This window comes from Macrobrachium nipponense, chromosome 32, assembly GCF_015104395.2.
Source record: "Macrobrachium nipponense isolate FS-2020 chromosome 32, ASM1510439v2, whole genome shotgun sequence".
Classification (NCBI taxonomy): domain Eukaryota; kingdom Metazoa; phylum Arthropoda; class Malacostraca; order Decapoda; family Palaemonidae; genus Macrobrachium; species Macrobrachium nipponense.
This window is the reverse complement of record NC_061094.1, coordinates 12,689,131-12,712,597: the sequence shown is the minus strand read 5'-3', so window position 1 is coordinate 12,712,597 and position 23,467 is coordinate 12,689,131. Positions and strand designations below refer to the sequence as shown.

The following is a 23,467-nucleotide window of genomic DNA, read 5'->3' as shown; positions in this document are numbered from 1 at the left end:
AAAATGCGGTTCAAGATACGAAAAGCTCATGATACGAAGGCCGCCTCAGAATGGATTAATCTCGTATCTCGAGGTACCACTGTATAACCAAACAACTAAAAAGTGATAACTTTAATGAGGGCATCTGGACCAATCATATCTAAGTAAGGATGCTGGTTACCAACTGTGGATGAACCATTCAGGGCCATGCCTGTCTGCATTTTCCATAAGAGAAGTGCAATGGCCTCTCAGCCTACCATCTTGACACTCCATGATTACATTACATACCAACAGAATTCTGTGATTCTAACTTTGACTATGTCCCTAGTAACCACAACCTTATTAGGGCCCCACTACACTTCAAGTCACTGTATTCAAGGTAGAATTGTGCAAAAGTTATGATAAATCTGGTATATATTTTGATTGACATTTCCTATATCTATGGCAGTGTTGTTTATACATATTCTGTTGTCTTCAAGATAAGATTCTTTGTTGTATATAGTCAACATTTTAGTGTATATGTTTGCATTTCTGCATGTACACAAACATCATATTACTAAACACCTCACATTTACAGTGCTCCCCCATTTCTCTCTCTCTCTCTCTCTCTCTCTCTCTCTCTCTCTCTCTCTCTCTCTCTCTCTCTCTCTGGTACAACTATTTTTATTGACATTTACCTATTGCAGTACGTACAGTGTACAGTGGTTATGTCAGTACAGTTACATTTACATATTTTTCATTCTATATGTGCACATGTGTATATGCACTTGTATGCATCATACTACATAAACTATACACTTGCTGAGCATTTATTTGCTTGCTTGCTTGCTTCTCTCTCTCTCTCTCTCTCTCTCTCTCTCTCTCTCTCTCTCTCTCTCTCTCTCTCTCTCTCTCTCAGGTTATTAAAAAATAAGGTTTCTTTTTTTTTTGAGAGAGAGAAAAAGAGAGAGAGAGCACTTCTACTCGAATGTAAGTGACTTTGGCACTTTACATGGGCACTTCTATCTGAGCAGTCACCACAGTTAACTGTTTATCACACTACCCTTTCAGTACACAAAGCTATAATTTGATACTAAAATCATAATATCATAATTATTAGTGCAAGTCAATTTCTTGGGTAAAATCCTAAGTGCCTTGAACAGCTCCAAGGTATAGTCCCATTCCAAGGCACTAGTTAGTTTTGGGCATAAACATATATGCTATCAGGTTGGGTGATTTGCCATTCTACTCCCCCTGGGCCTTACAGTGACAGTTAAATTTGGGCGACCATGTCCATCTCAGCCTCTAAGGTTTAAGCCCAAAACTCCCCAGTAAAGTACCTGCTGGAAACAGACCCAACACACCCCAAAAAAATTTTGTTAAATGTTTACTCTCTTACCAGTCAAAATTTACTAAAAATCTTGCATTCTATAGAATCTGTTAAACTTGGTTCTGTGAATGATTTGCCTGTAAATTTTCAGTTCACTGATACAGAGGCACCTGGCTATTACTCCATCTTACTGCCAAGTAGGGGATAAAAAATTCTGTTTAATTCCATATTCCCATAGTTTTGGGCCAAATCATTTACTTTTAATGACAAAGCAGCCCAAAACAATGGTGGGATGACACTTCAATTTCTTATTTTATGGATTTGGCAAAGTAATTCAAAAGACTGCAACACAGAAGAATGGTCATCAAAGAGGCTTCTTAAACCATAGATCTAAACATACCTGTCTGAGGTAAACCATGCCACCTGAAGGAAACGTTGGAATAGCTTAAAGATGAACTACCATTTATTATCTGCCCCACTTTCCCATACAGGGAACTGATCTATGGTGATGAAAATGTGACCACATTTTAGGGAGACTGTCGGCTTCAGTGTCCATCAGCATCTTCAGGCTTGAAATGTTAACAAATGTGTCATCATCAACCTTCATCATTAACTTGAAATCAAAGTCTTGTGTTAACCTAAAACAAAAGATATATACACAATTAGAGATGACACCAATTAATATGTACAGTAATAGGATGATATTTTAATGTATATTTGATGTGGGATTTTTAGGGATACTTTGGTGTTTACACGTTCAAGATAGGCAGTTATAAGCATTTTTAGAGGGGGGGTTTTAAATATTCGTGGTTTCTATTGTCCTTCTTGTATTTGTGGGGAGGAAGAGCACTTCCTGAGTTGTATTCAGAGGACTTCCTGGTATGAGTTTCTGGTATGGATTTTTATCGCTCCTCCTTGTGCGTGACATGAAATCCTCTTTGACAGTTCCACAGTGGTCATACTACTACCAATGTATAAGCTGGGCCATCCACGGATTGGGCATTTACGAGATTCAAGTTGTGCGAATTCACAACAGTGCGAACTTTTCATTGGAACCTATCTAATTCCCATACGCAAGTATTTCACAGCCACATGAATGCAAACAACATTTTCGAATCCTGGAGAAACCCTTTAAAATTGTTTGGTTAATATTTTATGTAATTTATGAGTTTTCAAGCTTTTATATGTAAATTAAATAACATTAAATAATCAAAATAATAATTTCCCTCTCTTTCTCTCTGAGGAAAGAATGTTCATCTGCTAACCACTATTATCATGCACTGGCAACATGGAAGAAACTCCCACAAACTTCGGTATAGTACCATCAAACTCGACTGTAAACAAAATTTGAGAGAAATGATATTGTTAAACTACAATAAAGTTTTGTACATACTTACCTGGCAGATATATACTTAGCTATAGTCTCCGACGTTCCGACAGAATTTCAAATCTCGCGGCACACGCGACAGGTAGGTCAGGTGGTCTACCTTACCCGCCGCTGGGTGGCGGGCGTATGAACCAATCTATCTCTCCAGCCAGATTTTTTTTTTTTTTTTTCTTTCACCTGTCTCCTGAGGGGAGGCTGGGTGGGCCATTAGACGTATATATCTGCCAGGTAAGTATGTACAAAACTTTATTGTAGTTTAACAATATCATTTTTGTACATGAACTTCCCTGCCAGATATATACTTAGCTGATTGGCACCCTTGGTGGAGGGTAAGAGACAGCTAAAGTAATAAGGAGAGATAAGAAACAACTGATGTTGTAGGATATAAATACCCTTGGTTCTTACCTGTTCAGGCAGAAGACTTCATTGATATTATCTCTGAGTCTGCGTTGCCTGGAGAGCTACAGCTAGGACGTGACCTGATGCTGAAAGACTCTCGGATCTACCACTGGATATGTGATCCCTTTGTGTGGTAGAATCCAAGTCGGATCCTGTTAAAGGGAGTTCGTCCCTATCTTAACAGGTCCTAACCACTACTACTGCAAGGAGCCACACTCATCAGACCACCTAACCAAACTACTAAAGATTAGTATTACGACCTAAAGAGATGCCTTCATGCATCCTCTTTAAGGCAACCAACAACAACAAATACAAGGGGGAAAAATTTATACTACTAACAGGATGAGTTCCAGCTCCCTGCCCCAGCACTGAATCCGCAGATACGTACGGGCCCAAGGCGAAGCATTTTTCGTAAGTGATTCTCACATCACGTAAGTAGTGGTTCGCGAACACTGACTGACATCTCCAGAATGTTGTCTCCATCAGATTTCGCACGGACATATTCTTGTTGAAAGCAAGAGAAGTTGCTATGGCTCTTACTTCGTGTGCTTTCACTTTAAGAAGCCTAAGATGTTCTTCTCTGCAGGATCCGTGTGCTTCTTTGATGAGGCTTCTCAAGAAGAAGGACAATGCGTTCTTCGACAATGGACGAGTAGGCTCTTTTACTGAACACCACAGGACCTCTCGGTTGGCTTTCAGTTGCTCTTTTCTTCTAAGGTAGTATTTCACCATTCTCACTGGGCAAAGAGTTCTCTCGGGTTCTTCTCCTACCAAAGAAGATAACCACGAATCTCGAAGTTCTTGGGCCATGGACTTGATGGGTTCTCATTCTTTGCAAGAAAACCAGGAAGGAAAGAGCAAATGAGAGAGTCCTCCTTAAAACCCACATTACCATCAATCGCCTGAAGCTCACTCACTCTTCTGGCGGAAGCTAGAGCATCAAAAACAGAGTCTTCCTGGTAAGGTCTCTGAATGAGGCTGAATTAGGGGGTTCAAACCTAGAGGACCCAAGGAATTGAAGGACTACATCCAAATTCCAGCTAGGTGTCTTAGGATACTGCATTTTCGTTGTATTAAACGACCTAATAAGGTCCTGTAGGTCCTTATCTTCCGATAAGTTGAGGCCCCTGTGCCTGAAGACATTCGCCAACATACTACGATAGCCTTTAATCGTCGAAACGACTAAGCCACATTCTTGTCTTAAGAATAAAAAGAAGTCTGCAATTTGATTCACAGAGGTACTGGAAGAGGAAACGTTATTCCTCTTGCACCATCTTCTGAAGACATCCCACTTCGATTGGTACACTCGTAATGTGGAAGACCTCCTCGCTCTAGCGATTGCCTTAGCAGCTGCTGACGAAAAGCCTTTCGCTCTGACCAGTTTCTGGACAGTCTGAAGCCAGTCAGACTGAGAGCGGGGAGGTTTTTGTGGTACCTGTCGAAGTGGGGCTGTCTGAGTAGATCGCTCCTTAGAGGAAGCGATCTTGGAAAATCCACTAGCCATTCCAGCACCTCTGTGAACCAATCTTGTGCTGGCCAAAAGGGAGCTATCAAAGTCATCCTCGCGGAATCTGACTCTGCGAACTTTTTTAAAGTCAACCCCAGAATCTTGAAGGGGGAAACGCGTATACATCGAGTCCTTTCCAATCGAGTAGGAGAGCGTCTATCCCTATTGCTCCTGGATCCGAGATGGGAGAGCAATACAGATCCAGTCTTTTGTTCTTTGAAGTTGCAAACAGGTCTAAGAGAGGCCTGCCCCACAACTTCCAAAGGCTCTGGCAAACATCTTGGTGCAGAGTCCACTCTGTGGGAAGGACCTGATCTTTCCTGCTGAGGAGATCTGCCCTTACATTCCTTTCTCCCTGTACGAATCTGGTGAGAAGTTTTATCCCCCTTTCTTCTGTCCACAGAAGAAGATCTCTTGCTGTTTCGTACAGAGAGAAGGAATGCGTCCCCCCCTGTTTCCTGATGTATGCCAGAGCCGTGGTGTTGTCCGAGTTTATTTGCACAACTGCTCCTGTCACATGACTCGAACTCCTTCAGAGCAAGCCACACGGCTATTAGTTCTTTCCTGTTGATGTGCCAGGAAGACTGGTCCCCCATCCAGGTTCCTGACACCTCCTTGGTTCCCAGAGTCGCCCCCCAACCTGTTTCCGACGCATCGGAGAACAACACCAGGCTGGGTTTCTGGGATTGAAGAGGCAGTCCCTGCGAGAAACTTGTCGGGATCCGCCCACCATGCTAACTCCTTCTTGATTTGAAGAGTAATTGACAGGGAGAACTTCAAATCCTGAGAAGGACGACTCCAATTCCGATGAAGAAAGAATTGGAGCAGTCTCAGGTGCAACCTTCCTAGGGAAACAAATTGCTCCAGTGAGGAGAGCGTCCCCAGCAGACTCATCCACTCCCTCACTGTGCATACTTCTTTCCCTAAGAAGGTTGTTACTTTTTCGAGTCCCCGGGCTATCATCTCCTGTGACGGAAAAGCCCGAAAACAAAACTCAGAGAGTTCATCTGGATCCCCAGATAAACGCACTCTTGAGCGGGAATCAGACTTGACTTCTGCAGATTGACCAGAAGTCCTAAGGAATAAGTCAAATCCAGGGTTTTCTTCAAGTCCTTCAGACCTTAAGCGATCTCTGGAATTGGCCCTTATAAGCCAATCGTCGAGATAGAGCAAAATCCTCACCCCTTCCAGGTGAAGCCATTGTGCCACATTCCTCATGATGGCCGTAAAGACTTGGGGGGCCGTGGAGAGGCCAAACACAGGGCCCCTGAATTGGCGGAAGATTCTTCCCCCCATCATGAATCTTAGAAACTTCCTCGAGGAAGGATGGATTGGTACGTGGAAGTAAGCGTCCTGTAAGTCCAAGGACACCAATCCAGTCCCCTGGACGGAGTGCTGCTAACACCGAGGCAGTGGTCTCCATCGTGAACTTCTTCTTTTCGACGAAGAAGTTCAGGGCGCTTACATCCAACACCGGTCTCCATCCCCCTGAGGATTTCGGAACTAGGAACAGGCGGTGTAAAAGCCTGCCGAAAGATGATCTGCCACTAGTTCGATCGCCTCCTTTTCCAGCATCTGATCTACCGCTAGTCGGAGGGCTTGATTCATGATGGGGTCCCTGTATCTGGCCGTCAACTCCCTGGGGGCGGGGGTATTCGTCAAGGGAGGCCTCGAAGAGAACGGGATTAGATAGCCCTTTCTCAAAATTGACAGGTCCAGGCATCTGCGTCTTTCTGGGCCCAGACTTCTGCAAACTGTAAAAGCCTGGCGCCTACAGTTGTCTGAAGGACTTGAGTCTTACTTGGAAGGTTTGATTGACTTCGTAAAAGTCCTCCCTCTTCTGTTTGGTTTCCGACCTCTGAACGAAGAGGATCTAGAGGTAGAAGCCCCTCGAAAGGGTTCCTGAGAGGTCGGCTTAGCTTTCTTTGTCTTAGTCTGAAGGTAGGGCGCGGCTTCCTTGCAGACTGTGCTAGAAGGTCCTGCGTAGCTTTGGCAGAGAGAGCCTTCGAAATGTCTTGAACCAGGTGTTTAGGAAACAGCTGTGTAGAGAGAGGGCAAAAGCAAGACGATCTCTGAGCATGTGAGACCGACTTTGTTAAAAATGAGCAAAATACTGATCTTTTCTTCAAGACCCCTGCTCCAAACAGTGAAGCTATTTCGCTGGCCCCATCTCTCACCCGATTTATCCATACAGGATAAGACACAATTCAAATCCTCCGGAGAAAACGTGTCCGGTCCTTGAGTTTTCTTGGCTAGGACTCCGAGGGACCAATCGAGAAAGTTGAAAACTTCCAAGACTCTAAAAATGCCCTTTTAGAATGTGATCCATTTCATTCATTGCCCACGTAGTTCTGGCCGAATTCAAAGCTGATCTTCTAGTGGCGTCTACTAGTGCCGAAAAATCTGCGTCAGCTGAAGACGGAAGGCCCAGTCCCAAGGGTTCTCCTGTCTCATACCAAAATCCTGTCCGTCCTGAAAGCTTCGACGGAGGGAAGGAAACACATTGTTTTCCCCGCTTCCTCTTTAGTACGCATCCATGAACCGAAACTCTTGAGCGCTTTCTTCATAGAAAGAGTCGGCTTCATTCTCACACACGAAGATCCTTTCGTTGCTTTCGCTGTGGAGAACAACGAGTGTGGAGAAGGAGGAGCAGCAGTAGGGCTCAAAGACTCTCCGAACTCCTGAAGGAGAAGTTCTGTGAGCTTCTTGTACAAAGAAACTGTTGCCGATGTATTAGTTTCTTCCTCAGAGGCTTCCTGGTCTTCTTGAGGAGGAGAACGGGGATGAGGATCCTTATGAGAATCCTTAGATGATTTCCTAGCTGGGGTACAGTGCGATGAAGGAGACAAACGTCTTGAATGAGGAGAAGATTCCAAAGTAGAAAGGCGTACAGGAGAACGACGAGTTGTAAAAGAAGGACGCTTATCCGAAAATTCTTGTCTAAACTCGCATTCTCTAGAAAGACCACGTCTATCCCTAGGGAAACTACGAGAGGGAGAGCGCCTGCTAAGATCCTGTCGCCGATCGTGAGGAGAGCGGCTACTAGGCGCCGAGCGCCTATCTGTCACAGGGCGCTTAGTGGAATCCTGGCGCCTACCAAGCGGCGAAACGTTGCTAAAAATAGGGCGCCTTTCAGGAGCAGGGCGCTTTAGAGGCTCTTGATGCCTACGAAGCGGAGAGCGGCTGCTACGCTCCGAGCGCTTAAACGAAACAGGGCGTTCTGCGAGATCTTGGTCCTTACCAAGGGGAGAACGTCTGTAAGGCTCCGAGCACCTAACAGAATCAGGGCGCTTGAGGCGTTCTTGACTTCTAGCAAGAGGAGACCGATCAGGAGTAGGGAGTCTCGAGAACGAAGAGCGCCTACTAGGAGAACGAAGCAAACGAGGATCAAGGTGTCTTTCTCCAGGAGAACAGCTACTAAACATGAATGACGCTTACCAGGAGCAGGGCTCCTACTAGACTCTTGATGTCTTACAGGGGAGGAGCGAACTCCGTGCGATGAGCGCCTACCAGTCACGTTATCCGACGCCCGACTACAGTAGTCGGAAGGAGAAGTGCGCTACTTTCAGAAGGGCATTCCCTAGGTTCTCTGAGAAGACGAGGAGAAGAAAGAAGAGACGGAGACGACGAACCAAGTCTTCTATGACCTGAGCGACTCTCTCTTCTTGCACGAACTCTAGAAGAAGGAGAAACAGAAGGGGCTGAGCGTCTACCCGAGGCAGGAATCCGATTTGAGGAAATATCTTCATAGTCCAAGGAGCGCCTATCCGTCGAATGGCGTCTCGACACCTCCGAGCGGGAGTGGTGTTCCTCTCGTGAAATGTTACGATGAGTAGAAGAATCCTCAAAAGAAGGAGAACGCCGATTACAAGGAGAGCGCTCTTCCGACGAAACGCGCCTCGATCTCTTGATCGGGAGAGACAAATCCTTCCTTCTACGCGATCTCGATGCCAAGGAGTCCGCCAAGGCTGTGATCTGAGCTTGTAGGCCCGCTAGTACTCGAGAAGGAGAGTCCCCAGGATCTTCTTCCGAAGCAAGCTCAGCGCGAGGCGCGGGAGAAGGAGGGCGATCACCGGATCTCCTAGGCTTCTTTGCTTGCAAGGAAGCTATATCAGAAAAGTCTTCTGGGCTGGACGCTAACGTACTGAGGGAGCCTCCGCAGCCCTCTTCAACGGGCGTGACGCCTCCTTAGAGCTCCACCCACGCTTCGGCGAAGGAGAAGAGGATGACGAAAAACACTGGCGAAGAATATTCTTCTTCTTACGATCCAAGGCAGCCTGGGAGCGAACTTCAGGATCTGCCGAGGGGACGCCTGACCGGTGGGGGCTCTCCCTAGCCCTCCTGCGGCTTTCGACTTTCCTCCTCCACTGGAACTGGGAGTCTGGAAGAGGTCTAGGCCTGGAGGCACTAAGGAGCCGGTCAGACGCACCCTCCACATCACTGGGTACACTGCACTTATCATCACTGACACTCTTACCTTGCTCAGTACGAAGATTCTTGTCTTCCTTAGAACACAAGGAAGCTTTTGAGGCCGCCGCCTCCTCCGAAGACGAATCTACGGCTTCGGTGCGGGGAGCAGGAGCTGAGACCTGGGAGGAAGGATCTAAAACTACATTAATGTTAGTTTCATTCTCACTCATTCTCGACCTGCTCGAGCTCCTTGAAGAAGCTTTACGTACCCTATCCCTTTCAAGTTTCCTAATATAAGAAGAAAGAGCCTTATATTCATCTTCGTTCAAAACCTCACACTCTTGACACGGGTTACTAAACGAACATTCATTCCCCCTACATTTAACACAGAAAGTGTGAGGGTCCACCGCAGCTTTCGGTAACCTCACCTTACATCCATCGGTCACACATACTCTAAACAAAACCGGAGTTTTGGAAACAGAATCAAAATCAGACATTCTACAGGAAAATCCAGCGCAAAGTCAATAACGGTCCACAATCAGCGTATGCCAAGCCAACATAGAGCGAATACGTCACCAAAATGTTCAAATCAATCTCCAGGCAAGCGAGAAATGAAGAATATATCGGAAGAAACGACAACAGTTGTTATCGCTTCAGCGACAGAAAAAAATCTGGCTGGAGAGATAGATTGGTTCATACGCCCGCCACCCAGCGGCGGGTAAGGTAGACCACCTGACCTACCTGTCGCGTGTGCCGCGAGATTTGAAATTCTGTCGGAACGTCGGAGACTATAGCTAAGTATATATCTGGCAGGGAAGTTCATGTACAAAAATGTGTTTTAATCAAAATTATTTGGCATGAAAGAACACATTTTACTGTTTTCACTCAAAAAAAAGATAAATATGTAAAGCTCATAGTATTCTGATGAAATCAAGCGAAAATATTGAACGCAATCTGTTGATTTTTTTTATGCAATAAACATGCCCTCAGCGCCATCTACTAACGAAAAAAATAACGAAATTTAATTCACAACGATACGTATTCTAGTGATATTTCAACTTGAAAACACTCATACAACGTAAAATAACCTGTCCCATATCAATAGAGTATCTAGAGATTCATTTGCACTAACTACAAGCATGAAAATCCCTCTGATATGAGTTCAATACAGCAAAATAAACTTACCTTGCAATTGCCTTCAGCTGATTTCCAAGCCAAAACATTGAGTGCTGTTTGTATTTTATAACACAATAGTAATATGAAAATACATAGTATACGTAATATTATTGGATGCAGTGAAGTAAAGCATAACTTTGTGCAGAAAACCATAAAAAATGGAAAGACAATAAAGTTTTTCTGAGGTTTGAACGAATTATTTGTTATTACATTATTTTAAATTGGGAAAGTTGATTCAGGTTACGAACTTTTCGAGTCACGAACAGCGTCCTCAAACGAATTAAGTTTGTGAACCGAGGTACCACTGTATTTGCAGATTTTAGCTATTTGTGGGAGGTGTGGTACCCAACCCCAGCGAATAGGGGGGTCTACAGTATACTAGTAGTCCCTGAATTTAAACTATTTTCCTTCTGAAGATGAATAACATCAGGATGTTTCTCACCCAATGCAGTAGCAGAGAGAAATCAATATTATTAGAAAAATAGAGAATACTAAACAAATTAATTGCAGCTGACACAACAATTTCATTTGACAATAGGAATAATAATAATAATAATAATAATAAGTCTTGTTGAAAAGGATTGCTGCATCAACTCCATTAATTTTGTATAGTCTTCTCTATTTTCCTTATTAAGGATTTCTCAATGTTGCTGAAACTGGCAAGCAACGTGCCAAAGGGGATCGTCTAATCCAGTGTACTCATATTGCTTGCCAGTTTCAGCAACATTGAGAAATCCTTAATAAGGAAAATAGAGAAGAGACTATACAAAATTAATGGAGCTGATGCAGCAATCCTTTTCAACAAGACTTGTTTAAAAGAGGGTCTACTCCCAAGATATAATAATAATAATAATAATAATTTAAAAAAATCAAAATAATACCAAAATAATACGTAGTAAAAATAACAATACTATGAGTTGGATCAAGACCTTTCAATATGGCCGCCTGAGGTCACACGCTCGGCAGGGAGATCACCATTTCAGTGATTGATGCTTTATGGCAAAAAATGACACACAATAAAAACAAAATCACAGGGAATCATCAGTAAGGCATAAAAATGAACAATGTGTTCCGTGCAATATTCAATATTAAAAACTCAAAATTAAACAGGGAGAATCTTTTAATTTTGGGAATCTTTAAGTACATACACAGTGCATGTGAAACATTTGGTAAAACAACAGGTTTCTCCAGTTATGTCATAACAAACCAATTTGGTTTACTAACCTCCGTAAAACCAACATAACTTTCAGTGGTAATGTGGAATATATATCTTGGTGAGATAAAACAAGTAGGTCTCTATGTACAACTTGTTCAATGGCAAGTTTCTTCAACACAAAATCCAAGTGTTCTTTCCAATCAAAGCTTCGCTGAAGTTTACTTTCGACATGTTTCTTCAGAACATCTCTATCTGTAATATATAAAAAAATAGACGTCTCAAATAATTAACTGACATTTTTACAGCAAGATATGTTGCTATATAATCATGGGATTGGTGAATTACATCACTTGGAATGTTAGTTTTTACCTCCAGAAATTATGACTGATATACAAAACCTGCTTTTATGACAAGTTAACAGAATGTTACCTAACTAAATTCAGTTAACTATATAATCATAAAAAAATTCACTCTTCTTCTGTGGAATGTCTGGAGGTTGTATTAACACACAGGATAAGCTGCCATAAGAAAATTAGTTTTTTGTTGAAATACAGTTATGTTTTATCCAATCTTTTTATTTTTTGTCTATGTTAATATGTCTGTTAAAGCATTTAAATATGGTAATGTTTCTGTATGGTATTAGATGCGAATACCTGCTGTTTGGGAGAACTAATGTGGTTATGAAATGCAGCTAATACCATTATTTCTTCAGAAAAATAAATCACTGAATTCATATAAAGTTTAAATTACTTGCCATAAGTCAGAATAAATACCCCATAAAAAATGAAAAGTTACTGTACAACACATAAATTGTAATTCCTTGTTTTCTAACTGCTTTTGAAATATTGGGATTATATTTCTTGAAGTATAGTATTAACTTACCAGCAATGGAATATACAGCTGAGAGAAGAGGGCATGATTTTCCTCTCCATGTAACCAAAGAATCCCTTACAGATCTCAGATACTTGAAATGAATTACAGATGTATCCACCCAATCACAAACCTGCAACAGCAGCCATAGTATAAATCACATTCATGAAAACAGAGAAGCTTAGATTCATCAAAATATAACTAATATAATAATAGTTTCTATAATTGTTTACAAAACATTTCTTGATCATTTATTCATCATAACAGTAAAGAAACCCATCACTTTCCCTTATCCTTCTAAGAATGAAACTTTATTCATAAATGTGGAGTGTTTTTGTATTAGGTCATTATGTATATGATTATCTTCTCTATTTTCAGTTATGAACATAGTGCTCTTTCTATTATTGTATAAGCATTTATGCTACCACGAAACCATTAATTTACAAGAGCCTAACAGACACATCAGCGTTCAAAGAATAAGAACATTAATTAGTTAAGTAAAGGCACATAGATTTACAAATAAATCCTTAGAGATATTTCAGGAATCTTGAAAGCTCTCTGTAGAGATTTATTTTTAAATAGTATAGAAATGTACCCATACATAACTGTGTATTTGTATCCCCATTTCATGGCCCATACTACTACTATGAGTATTTTTTAATAACAAGAATCCATGGACAAACATCCACCCAGGACTCTCAGTGACTCTGGTGCAGTAATCTCTTCAAAATTAACCATTAATGGATGGATACTCTCATATGACTAACAATAATGGGTTTTGAGTGATGGACGGATTACCTCCTGGTGAGTAACAATATTACGCGCCATTGAGTTGGAGAAATCGGGCGGAAAGAGGTCCCATTACTTCAGTACCCCATAAATTTACTAATGGCAACTTTCAGACTGGATTACCTTGCTGATTCTAAGCATCTCATGATTCAGTTGTGTACTTGACTTCAAGGGGACACGTAGTGTGTCTCTCTCACTCTCTTTCTCTCTCTAACATGACATCTTTTTATATATGTATTTGCTCATAAATACTATACCCAGGGGTTGCTGTGGGTGTTAATTCTTCTCTTTTAAAATAGTATGTCATTTATAATTGTAATTTTGCAAAAAAAAATGTAAAGTAATACTATTATAAAAAATATGTACTATTATCAAAAAGTTACTGCACCTTCAATCTCAGTAAATTTACATAAATATTTTACAACAAATATACCAGAACTTTTTACTGATTTCAGTTCTGTGTAAGCTGTAATTATAATTTTACAAAGTAAAATAAAATCAATTATTAGAAAAAACATGTATAATTTGACAAAATTTACAATTGTCTTGTAAAAGAAAACTATTCTACAGTTAAATCCTATAGTGAGGCTTCTACTATACGTATATTCAAAAGGTGGTTCCATTAAGAATCTTACTACCACAAGAAAATTTCCTCCAACTTTCTTTTGCAGATCAGGGTATTCTGTTTCAAACAACCATAGGAATTCCTGCTTGATCGTCAAAGACATCAATGTTAACTTAGCAAAGCACAGAGGATACAATTCACCTGTAACCTTTAACAGCAGCAACAGTTTCTTGATATACATAAGGAACCAGAAAATTTAATTGTGTTGTCTAGAGAGTTATGTGAGCAGGAAATCCTTCTAGACCAAAACTAATTCCAGTTTATTAGTCGACGCTCTTCTGGTAATTGAGTAGATATTTCTGATACAAGCCAAAACACCAGCACCTCATATGAGACAGTAGAGAGTCTACAGGCAACTAGCTGAAGCATGAGGGGGCTATGATGACATCTTAACATGTTGTTTGAGTGGTCCTGGCCTTAAAGGTAAGAATCAAGACCAAACTATTACTAGAAAAATTAGGTCTTTGTGATCATCACAGAGATATGAAGTTTTCATAATAAAAGTAATATTGTAATACTTACCTGAACACCTGAATTAGCCCTGGTCACTGACCAACGGTACCACAGGTAACTCATTTGTCCAGATTTTACCTGCAGTGTTGGTAGCGCTGACAGTTTAAATATGATATTGTTAAACTACAATAAAGTTTTGTACATACTTACCTGGCAGATATATACTTAGCTATAGTCTCCGACGTTCCGACAGAATTTCAAATCTCGCGGCACACGCGACAGGTAGGTCAGGTGGTCTACCTTACCCGCCGCTGGGTGGCGGGCGTATGAACCAATCTATCTCTCCAGCCAGATTTTTTTCTTTCACCTGTCTCCTGAGGGGAGGCTGGGTGGGCCATTAGACGTATATATCTGCCAGGTAAGTATGTACAAAACTTTATTGTAGTTTAACAATATCATTTTTGTACATGAACTTCCTCCTTAAAACCCACATTACCATCAATCGCCTGAAGCTCACTCACTCTTCTGGCGGAAGCTAGAGCCATCAAAAACAGAGTCTTCCTGGTAAGGTCTCTGAATGAGGCTGAATTAGGGGGTTCAAACCTAGAGGACCCAAGGAATTGAAGGACTACATCCAAATTCCAGCTAGGTGTCTTAGGAGACTGCATTTTCGTTGTATCAAAAGACCTAATAAGGTCCTGTAGGTCCTTATCTTCCGATAAGTTGAGGCCCCTGTGCCTGAAGACATTCACCAACATACTACGATAGCCTTTAATCGTCGAAACGACTAAGCCACATTCTTGTCTTAAGAATAAAAAGAAGTCTGCAATTTGATTCACAGAGGTACTGGAAGAGGAAACGTTATTCCTCTTGCACCATCTTCTGAAGACATCCCACTTCGACTGGTACACTCGTAAGGTGGAAGACCTCCTCGCTCTAGCGATTGCCTTAGCAGCTGCTGACGAAAAGCCTTTCGCTCTGACCAGTTTCTGGACAGTCTGAAGCCAGTCAGACTGAGAGCGGGGAGGTTTTTGTGGTACCGGTCGAAGTGGGGCTGTCTGAGTAGATCGCTCCTTAGAGGAAGCGATCTTGGAAAATCACTCGCCATTCCAGCACCTCTGTGAAAACTAATCTTGTGCTGGCCAAAAGGGAGCTATCAAAGTCATCCTCGCGGAATCTGACTCTGCGAACTTTTTTAAAGTCAACCCCAGAATCTTGAAGGAGGGAAACGCGTATACATCGAGTTCTTTCCAATCGAGTAGGAGAGCGTCTATCCCTATTGCTCCTGGATCCGAGATGGGCGAGCACTACAGATCCAGTCTTTTTTTCTTTGAAGTTGCAAACAGGTCTAAGAGAGGCCTGCCCCACAACTTCCAAAGGCTCTGGCAAACATCTTGGTGCAGAGTCCACTCTGTGGGAAGGACCTGATCTTTCCTGCTGAGGAGATCTGCCCTTACATTCCTTTCTCCCTGTACGAATCTGGTGAGAAGTTTTATCCCCCTTTCTTCTGTCCACAGAAGAAGATCTCTTGCTGTTTCGTACAGAGAGAAGGAATGCGTCCCCCCCGTTGCCTGATGATGCCAGAGCCGTGGTGTTGTCCGAGTTTATTTGCACAACTGCTCCTGTCACATCTGACTCGAACTCCTTCAGAGCAAGCCACACGGCTATTAGTTCTTTCCTGTTGATGTGCCAGGAAGACTGGTCCCCCACCCAGGTTCCTGACACCTCCTTGGTTCCCAGTGTCGCTCCCCAACCTGTTTTCGACGCATCGGAGAACAACACCAGGCTGGGGTTCTGGGATTGAAGAGGCAGTCCCTGCGAGAACTTGTTGGGATCCGCCCACCATGCTAACTCCTTGATTTGATGAGAAATTGACAGGGAGAACTTCAAATCCTGAGAAGGACGACTCCAATTCCGATGAAGAAAGAATTGGAGCGGTCTCAGGTGCAACCTTCCTAGGGAAACAAATTGCTCCAGTGAGGAGAGCGTCCCCAGCAGACTCATCCACTCCCTCACTGTGCATACTTCTTTCCCTAAGAGGTTGTTACTTTTTCGAGTCCCCGGGCTATCCTCTCCTGTGACGGAAAAGCCCGAAAACTCAGAGAGTTCATCTGGATCCCCAGATAAACGCACTCTTGAGCGGGAATCAGATTTGACTTCTGCAGATTGACCAGAAGTCCTAAGGAATAAGTCAAATCCAGGGTTTTCTTCAAGTCCTTCAGAGACAAACGGATCTCTGGGAATTGGCCCTTCCCTTATAAGCCAATCGTCGAGATAGAGCGAAATCCTCACCCCTTCTAGGTGAAGCCATTGTGCCACATTCCTCATGATGGCCGTAAAGACTTGGGGGGCCGTGGAGAGGCCAAAACACAGGGCCCTGAATTGGAAGATTCTTCCCCCCCATCATGAATCTTAGAAACTTCCTCGAGGAAGGATGGATTGGTACGTGGAAGTAAGCGTCCTGTAAGTCCAAGGACACCATCCAGTCCCCTGGACGGAGTGCTGCTAACACCGAGGCAGTGGTCTCCATCGTGAACTTCTTCTTTTCGACGAAGAAGTTCAGGGCGCTTACGTCCAACACCGGTCTCCATCCCCCTGAGGATTTCGGAACTAGGAACAGGTGTTGTAAAAAGCCTGCCGAAAGATGATCTGCCACTAGTTCGATCGCCTCCTTTTCCAGCATCTGATCTACCGCTAGTCGGAGGGGTTGATTCATGATGGGGTCCCTGTATCTGGCCGTCAACTCCCTCGGGGTATTCGTCAAGGGAGGCCTCGAAGAGAACGGGATGAGATAGCCCTTTCTCAAAATTGACAGGGTCCAGGCATCTGCGTCTTTCTGGGCCCAGACTTCTGCAAACTGTAAAAGCCTGGCACCTACAGTTGTCTGAAGGACTTGAGTCTTACTTGGGAGGCTTGATTGACTTCGTAAAAGTCCTCCCTCTTCTATTTGGTTTCCGACCTCTGAACGAAGAGGATCTAGAGGTAGAAGCCCCTCGAAAGGGTTCCTGAGAGGTCGGCTTACCTTTCTTCGTCTTAGTCTGGAAGGTAGGGCGCGGCTTCCTTGCAGACTGCGCTAGAAGGTCCTGCGTAGCTTTGGCAGAGAGAGCCTTCGAAATGTCTTGAACCAGGTGTTAGGAAACAGCTGCGTAGAGAGAGGGGCAAAAGCAAAGACGATCTCTGAGCATGTGAGACAGACTTTGTTAAAATTGGCAAAATACTGATCTTTCTTCAAGACCCCCTGCTCCAAACAGTGAAGCTATTCGCTGGCCCCATCCCTCACCGATTTATCCATACAGGATAAGACACAATTCAAATCCTCCGGAGAAAACGTGTCCGGTCCTTGAGTTTTCTTGGCTAGGACTCCGAGGGACCAATCGAGAAAGTTGAAAACTTCCAAGACTCTAAAAATGCCTTTTAGAATGTGATCTATTTCATTCATTGCCCACGTAGTTTTAGCCGAATTCAAAGCTGATCTTCTAGTGGCGTCTACTAGTGCCGAAAAATCTGCGTCAGCTGAAGACGGAAGGCCCAGTCCCAAGGGTTCTCCTGTCTCATACCAAAATCCTGTCCGTCCTGAAAGCTTCGACGGAGGGAAGGCAAACATTGTTTTCCCCGCTTCCTCTTTAGTACGCATCCATGAACCGAAACTCTTGAGCGCTTTCTTCATAGAAAGAGTTGGTTTCATTCTCACACACGAAGATCCTTTCGTTGCTTTCGCTGTGGAGAACAACGAGTGTGGAGAAGGAGGAGCAGTAGGGCTCAAAGACTCTCCGAACTCCTGAAGGAGAAGCTCTGTGAGCTTCTTGTACGAAGAAACTGCTGCCGATGTATTAGTTTCTTCCTCAGAGGCTTCCTGGTCTTCTTGAAGAGGAGAACGAGGATGAGGGTCCTTATGAGAATCCTTAGATGATTTCCTAGCTGGGGTACAGTGCGATGAAGGAGACAAACGTCTTGAATGAGGAGAAGATTCCAAAGTAGAGTGGCGTACAGGAGAACGACGAGTCGTAATAGAAGGACGCTTATCCGAAAATTCTTGTCTAATCTCGCATTCCTTCCTAAACGAAGACAAACTCTTAACAGCAAAAGACCACGTCTATCCCTAGAAAGACCACGTCTATCCCTAGGGAAACTACGAGAGGGAGAGCGCCTACTATAATCCTGGCGCCGATCGTGAGGAGAGCGGCTACTAGGCACCGAGCGCCTATCTGTCACAGGGCGCTTAGGGGAATCCTGGCGCCTACCAAGCGGCGAAACGTTGCTAAAAATAGGGCGCCTATCAGGAGCAGGGCGCTTGAGAGGCTCTTGATGCCTACGAAGCGGAGAGCGGCTGCTATGCTCCGAGCGCTTAAATGGAACAGGGCGTTCGACGAGATCTTGGTCCTTACCAAGGGGAGAACGTCTGTAAGGCTCCGAGCGCCTAACAGAAGCAGGGCGCTTGAGGCGTTCTTGACTTCTAGCAAGAGGAGACCGATCAGGAGTAGGGAGTCACGAGAATGAAGAGCGCCTACTAGGAGAACGAAGCAAACGAGGATCAAGGCGTCTTTCTCCAGGAGAACAGCTACTAAAAGAAGGACGCTTACCAGGAGCAGGGCTCCTACTAGACTCTTGATGTCTTACAGGGGAGGAGCGAACTCCATGCGATGAGCGCCTACCAGTCACGTTATCCGACGTCCGACGACAGTAGTCGGAAGGAGAAGCGCGCCTACTTTCAGAAGGGCATTCCCTAGGTTCTCTGAGAAGGCGAGGAGAAGAAAGACGAGACGGAGACGAAGAAATAAGTCTTCTACGACCTGAGCGACTCTCTCTTCTTGCACGAACTCTAGAAGAAGGAGAAACAGAAGGGGCTGAGCATCTACCCGAGGCAGGAATCCGATCTGGGGAAATATCTTCATAGTCCAAGGAGCGCCTATCCGACGAATGGCGTCTCTCGACACCTCCGAGCGGGAGTGGTGTTCCTCTCGTGAAATGTTACGATGTGGTAGAAGTATCCTCAAAAGAAGGAGATCGCCGATTACAAGGAGAGCGCTCTTCCGACGAAACGCGCCTCGATCTCTTGATAGGGAGAGACAAATCCTTCCTTCTACGCGATCTCGATGCCAAGGAGTCCGCCAAGGGCTGTATCTGAGCTTGTAGGCCCGCTAGCACTCGAGAAGGAGAGTCCCCAGGATCTTCTTCCGAAGCAAGCTCAGCGCGAGGAGCGGGAGAAGGAGAGCGATCACTGGATCTCCTAGGCTTCTTTGCTTGCAAGGAAGCTACATCAGAAAAGTCTTCTGGGCTGGATGCTAACATACTGAAGGGAGCCTCCGCAGCCCTCTTCAACGGGCGTGACGCCTCCTTAGAGCTCCAACCACGCTTCGGCGAAGGAGAAGAGGACGATGAAAAACACTGACGAAGAATATTCTTCTTCTTACGATCCAAGGCAGCCTGGGAGCGAACTCAGGATCTGCCGAGGGGACGCCTGACCGGTGGGGGCTCTCCCTAGCCCTCCTGCGGCTTTCGACTTTTCCTCCTCCACTGGAACTGGGAGTCTGGAAGAGGTCTAGGCCTGGAGGCACTAAGGAGCCGGTCAGACGCACCCTCCACATCACTGGGTACACTGCACTTATCATCACTGACACTCTTACCTTGATCAGTACGAAGATTCTTGTCTTCCTTAGAACACAAGGAAGCTTTTGAGGCCGCCGCCTCCGAAGACGAATCTACGGCTTCGGTGCGGGGAGCAGGAGCTGAGACCTGGGAGGAAGGTTCTAAAACTACATTAATGTTAGTTTCATTCTCACTCATTCTCGACCTGCTCGAACTCCTTGAAGAAGCTTACGTACCCTATCCCTTTCAAGTTTCCTAATATAAGAAGAAAGAGCCTTATATTCATCTTCGTTCAAAACCTCACACTCTTGACACGGGTTACTAAACGAACATTCATTCCCCCTACATTTAACACAGATAGTGTGAGGGTCAACCGCAGCTTTCGGTAACCTCACCTTACATCCATCAGTCAAACATACTCTAAACAAAACCGGAGTTTTGGAAACAGAATCAAAATCAGACATTCTACAGGAAAATCCAGCGCAAAGTCAATAACGGTCCACAATCAGCGTATGCCAAGCCAAAATAGAGCGAATACTTCACCAAAATGTCCAAATCAATCTCCAGGCAAGCGAGAAATGAAGAATATATCGGAATGAAACGACAACAGTTGTTATCGCTTCAGCGACAGAAAAAAATCTGGCTGGAGAGATAGATTGGTTCATACGCCCGCCACCCAGCGGCGGGTAAGGTAGACCACCTGACCTACCTGTCGCGTGTGCCGCGAGATTTGAAATTCTGTCGGAACGTCGGAGACTATAGCTAAGTATATATCTGGCAGGGAAGTTCATGTACAAAATACCCACTTTGTGGGTAAATCTGTGGGGATATAGTTTGGGCTGGTCAGTTACCAGGGCTAATTCAGGTGTTCAGGGAATGTATTGCAATATGAAAGTCATTGTCACATTCTTGGACACCCAAAATTTGTTCAGAACTTTCCTCCTTTCCTCAATTACACCCTTTAAATGTCTTCCTCCTTTTCTTGACTAACTATTTTGCCCGGAACTTTAGTGGAGCAATTTTCTCTTTATCTCAACTATGACCCTCTCCATTGCTACTACAATGTTTGTTCTCCATCATCAACCTCCTCTGTTCTTCACTCTTTCTTTTATTCTTTGGGACTGCTCACAGTAGAGTGTGCTATTTCCACCATCTTCTGAAGCTTCCCAACTGTAAATTATACAGTGCATCCATCATTCCTAAAGCAACTAGCTTTATCTATAATTTTCTCCCAAATCTACTCTCCTCTCTGCTTTGCTTGCATTCTCTATTTCTCATTTACTTATACGATCCTCCATTTTCTTGAATCTCTTAACTGATTTCTTTGCTAACTCCCCTGGTGTTTACATATCCTCATCCTACTCACAGGAGTCACATACTTGTACTACTTGATGTAAGTACATCCTTCCTTGAAAATAAAAAATATTTGTTCATCACACTTGAAGCACACTGCTTTAGATATGTGATAATGGGACTTAGCAGATGATAAGAAAACCAGCTAATACAGAAGTATCATGACCAACACTCATAGCAAAGACCAGAAAACCTGAGAAAAGAGGAAATAAAATCTAAATCTGATGGGAAATCAGATAGAAAGACCACCAAAGAGAGAGCAGTGTAGAGACAATTCATTTTACACTGGTCCCCATACAGGGGGATATCTGATATATAATGTTTAAGATGATAATGAGCATATTATTAAGTTAATGTTTCGAACATAGTGTATATGAAACATACAATTTATTTTAAAGACCTTTATATTTTACTGTATATGACAAAATGAATAAAAACTCAAGATGGCCAATTGACAAATTTCATCCAGAACATGGATACCAGTTATATATAGGTTATTTATTGTAAGGGGGGGCATAACTCTCCTTAACTGGGTAACTTTCTTCACTGTAGTGACGACTACAAGAACCAATTTTGTATGGGCTATTATTCTGCCTACCTAATTAAGTACATATCAGGATTTGCCATTACATCATTATCATCTAAAAAGCTGTAACATTCTCAGGCATAACAAATATACAGCAATATATAGTCTGTTTATGGTACTGGTCTAGCAGACACTCACTTACACTATACAACTACAGACACTCACTTACACTATACAACTAACGGAAAATGTGATCCTCCTGGAGCCATAGCCAATGAGTCTGACAGTTTCATTACTACAACTTACTAGCAACTTACTGTTAAGATATTGGATAAACTCTTACTGGCAAGTTGCCAGGGAACAATAATAAAGACTTAAGACTTGATGGCTGCAGCTATTAGTATTGGCGCATACTATACTAAAAAAAAAACTTACCCAATTTTCTTTCTGCTGGAGGGAGAAGAAACTTTGGCCACATAAGTCTGATTCACCAATCCCATCACTGAAGACTCTCAATTCTCCCTCAAACTGTCTTGGCAGAAATAATGGGCTAGCAAGCTTAATGTCACAGAAAGCATTCTTTTCAGATGTATCACTACAAGACCTCAGATTCACTTTTACTTCTTCTAGTACTTCTTCAGCATCCACAAGTATAAGAGTACAATTTCTGACTCTTAGTAAAAATTCCATTGATACACTAACACTCATGAGAAGTACAGGATGGAAAATCTTGAAGCCAATGCCAACGTAACATTCTACATGAGTTCTTCTCTCATGTAAATCACTTCTAAAAAACCTTCTCAAGCCAGATGCTTCAAAATCTGAGGGAGAAAGGGGTTAACATAATCAATAAAAAGTAATAAACTTGGAATTTGTTTCAACAAACCCTTCAATCAACAATTGCCTATCCTGTGTTTTCAGCACTCATTAGACACTCTCCACGAAGAGGAAGAACGCCTCCATCTGGTATGGTATGCATTCAAAGGCACTTAGCATCTCTGGTGGTAAGTAATTCCTTCTGCCTGGAAAACAATAATACACCCCTGAATTTTTTGCTCCCATATTTTAGTGCAGTATACATATCTATAATTATTTCCTCCAAAATTAATCAATGTTTATCTGTATTTTCCAATTAGCCTTTCTTATTTCTACTTTGGTGATGGTTTGTGCACAATTTCTGTAAATTCTTAAACAATCGTTAGTGAGCGGTGTTTCTTCACTGGCTGGAGTACTACAAACACCTATTCCTACTCTAAATACATATTTTTCTTTGAACAGCTCTTTACTTTCTTGTCAGCTATATAATGTACAGTATATTTTCTCTACTTTTTTTGTGTGAATTCTGAGTATTCTTGTTACCCTTACTTTATATCGTTTTTGGTGTTAGACATAGAGTTTATTTTTAGTATGCTTCATTTTTGAGTTTACCACAATTTTTGTACACATCTCTTTTACTACCTTTATTTGAAGTTGTATTTAAGGTAGCATAGCATTTTCATTAACCTCTGATTATTACCTTATTTCTGATGCACTGACTTTGGTAATAATCATATAACCATATCACACCGACATTTTTATCTTTTGATAAAGACATATTTGGATGTATTTAACATAGCTAAAACATAGGTGCACTGATCTAGGAAAAGGACTCCCACTTGTGGAGCGCATGCAGTGGCCAGATAATTACACTTCAGCATATAAGTACTATTTGCATGGATTAGTCTCAGTTCAGTGGCTTTTTTCTAATGTCTTTGACACAGATGAGTAATCAGCATCTGAGCCCCCTAAGACCCCCTCAATATCAACCATGGTCAGGGTCTTCCCTTTTGGATCAGTGCCTCGGAATCATTAAAAATTGAAAAGTTAAAAAATTACCATTTCATTACTCTACACAACCACATGGAGCTCAGCTAACTTACAAGAGCTTTGAGACAACCTACCA

At 43.0% G+C, this 23,467-nt stretch overlaps 2 protein-coding genes across 2 annotated transcripts in view; both read right to left on the bottom strand.

Moving 5' to 3' along the window:
- LOC135207228 (coiled-coil domain-containing protein 103-like) overlaps positions 1–23,467 on the bottom strand; it is a 132,000-nt gene that overhangs the window by 74,126 nt on the left and 34,407 nt on the right.
- Positions 1–23,467, bottom strand: part of LOC135207128 (UDP-GalNAc:beta-1,3-N-acetylgalactosaminyltransferase 2-like) — a 43,059-nt gene that overhangs the window by 4,180 nt on the left and 15,412 nt on the right. The window contains exons 4-7 of the mRNA XM_064238720.1: positions 21,961–22,346; positions 12,206–12,326; positions 11,392–11,575; positions 1,768–1,926 (exon numbers count right to left, since the gene is read on the bottom strand). Coding sequence (XP_064094790.1) covers positions 1,768–1,926; positions 11,392–11,575; positions 12,206–12,326; positions 21,961–22,346 — 850 coding nt within the window. The remainder of the gene's footprint in view (positions 1–1,767; positions 1,927–11,391; positions 11,576–12,205; positions 12,327–21,960; positions 22,347–23,467) is intronic.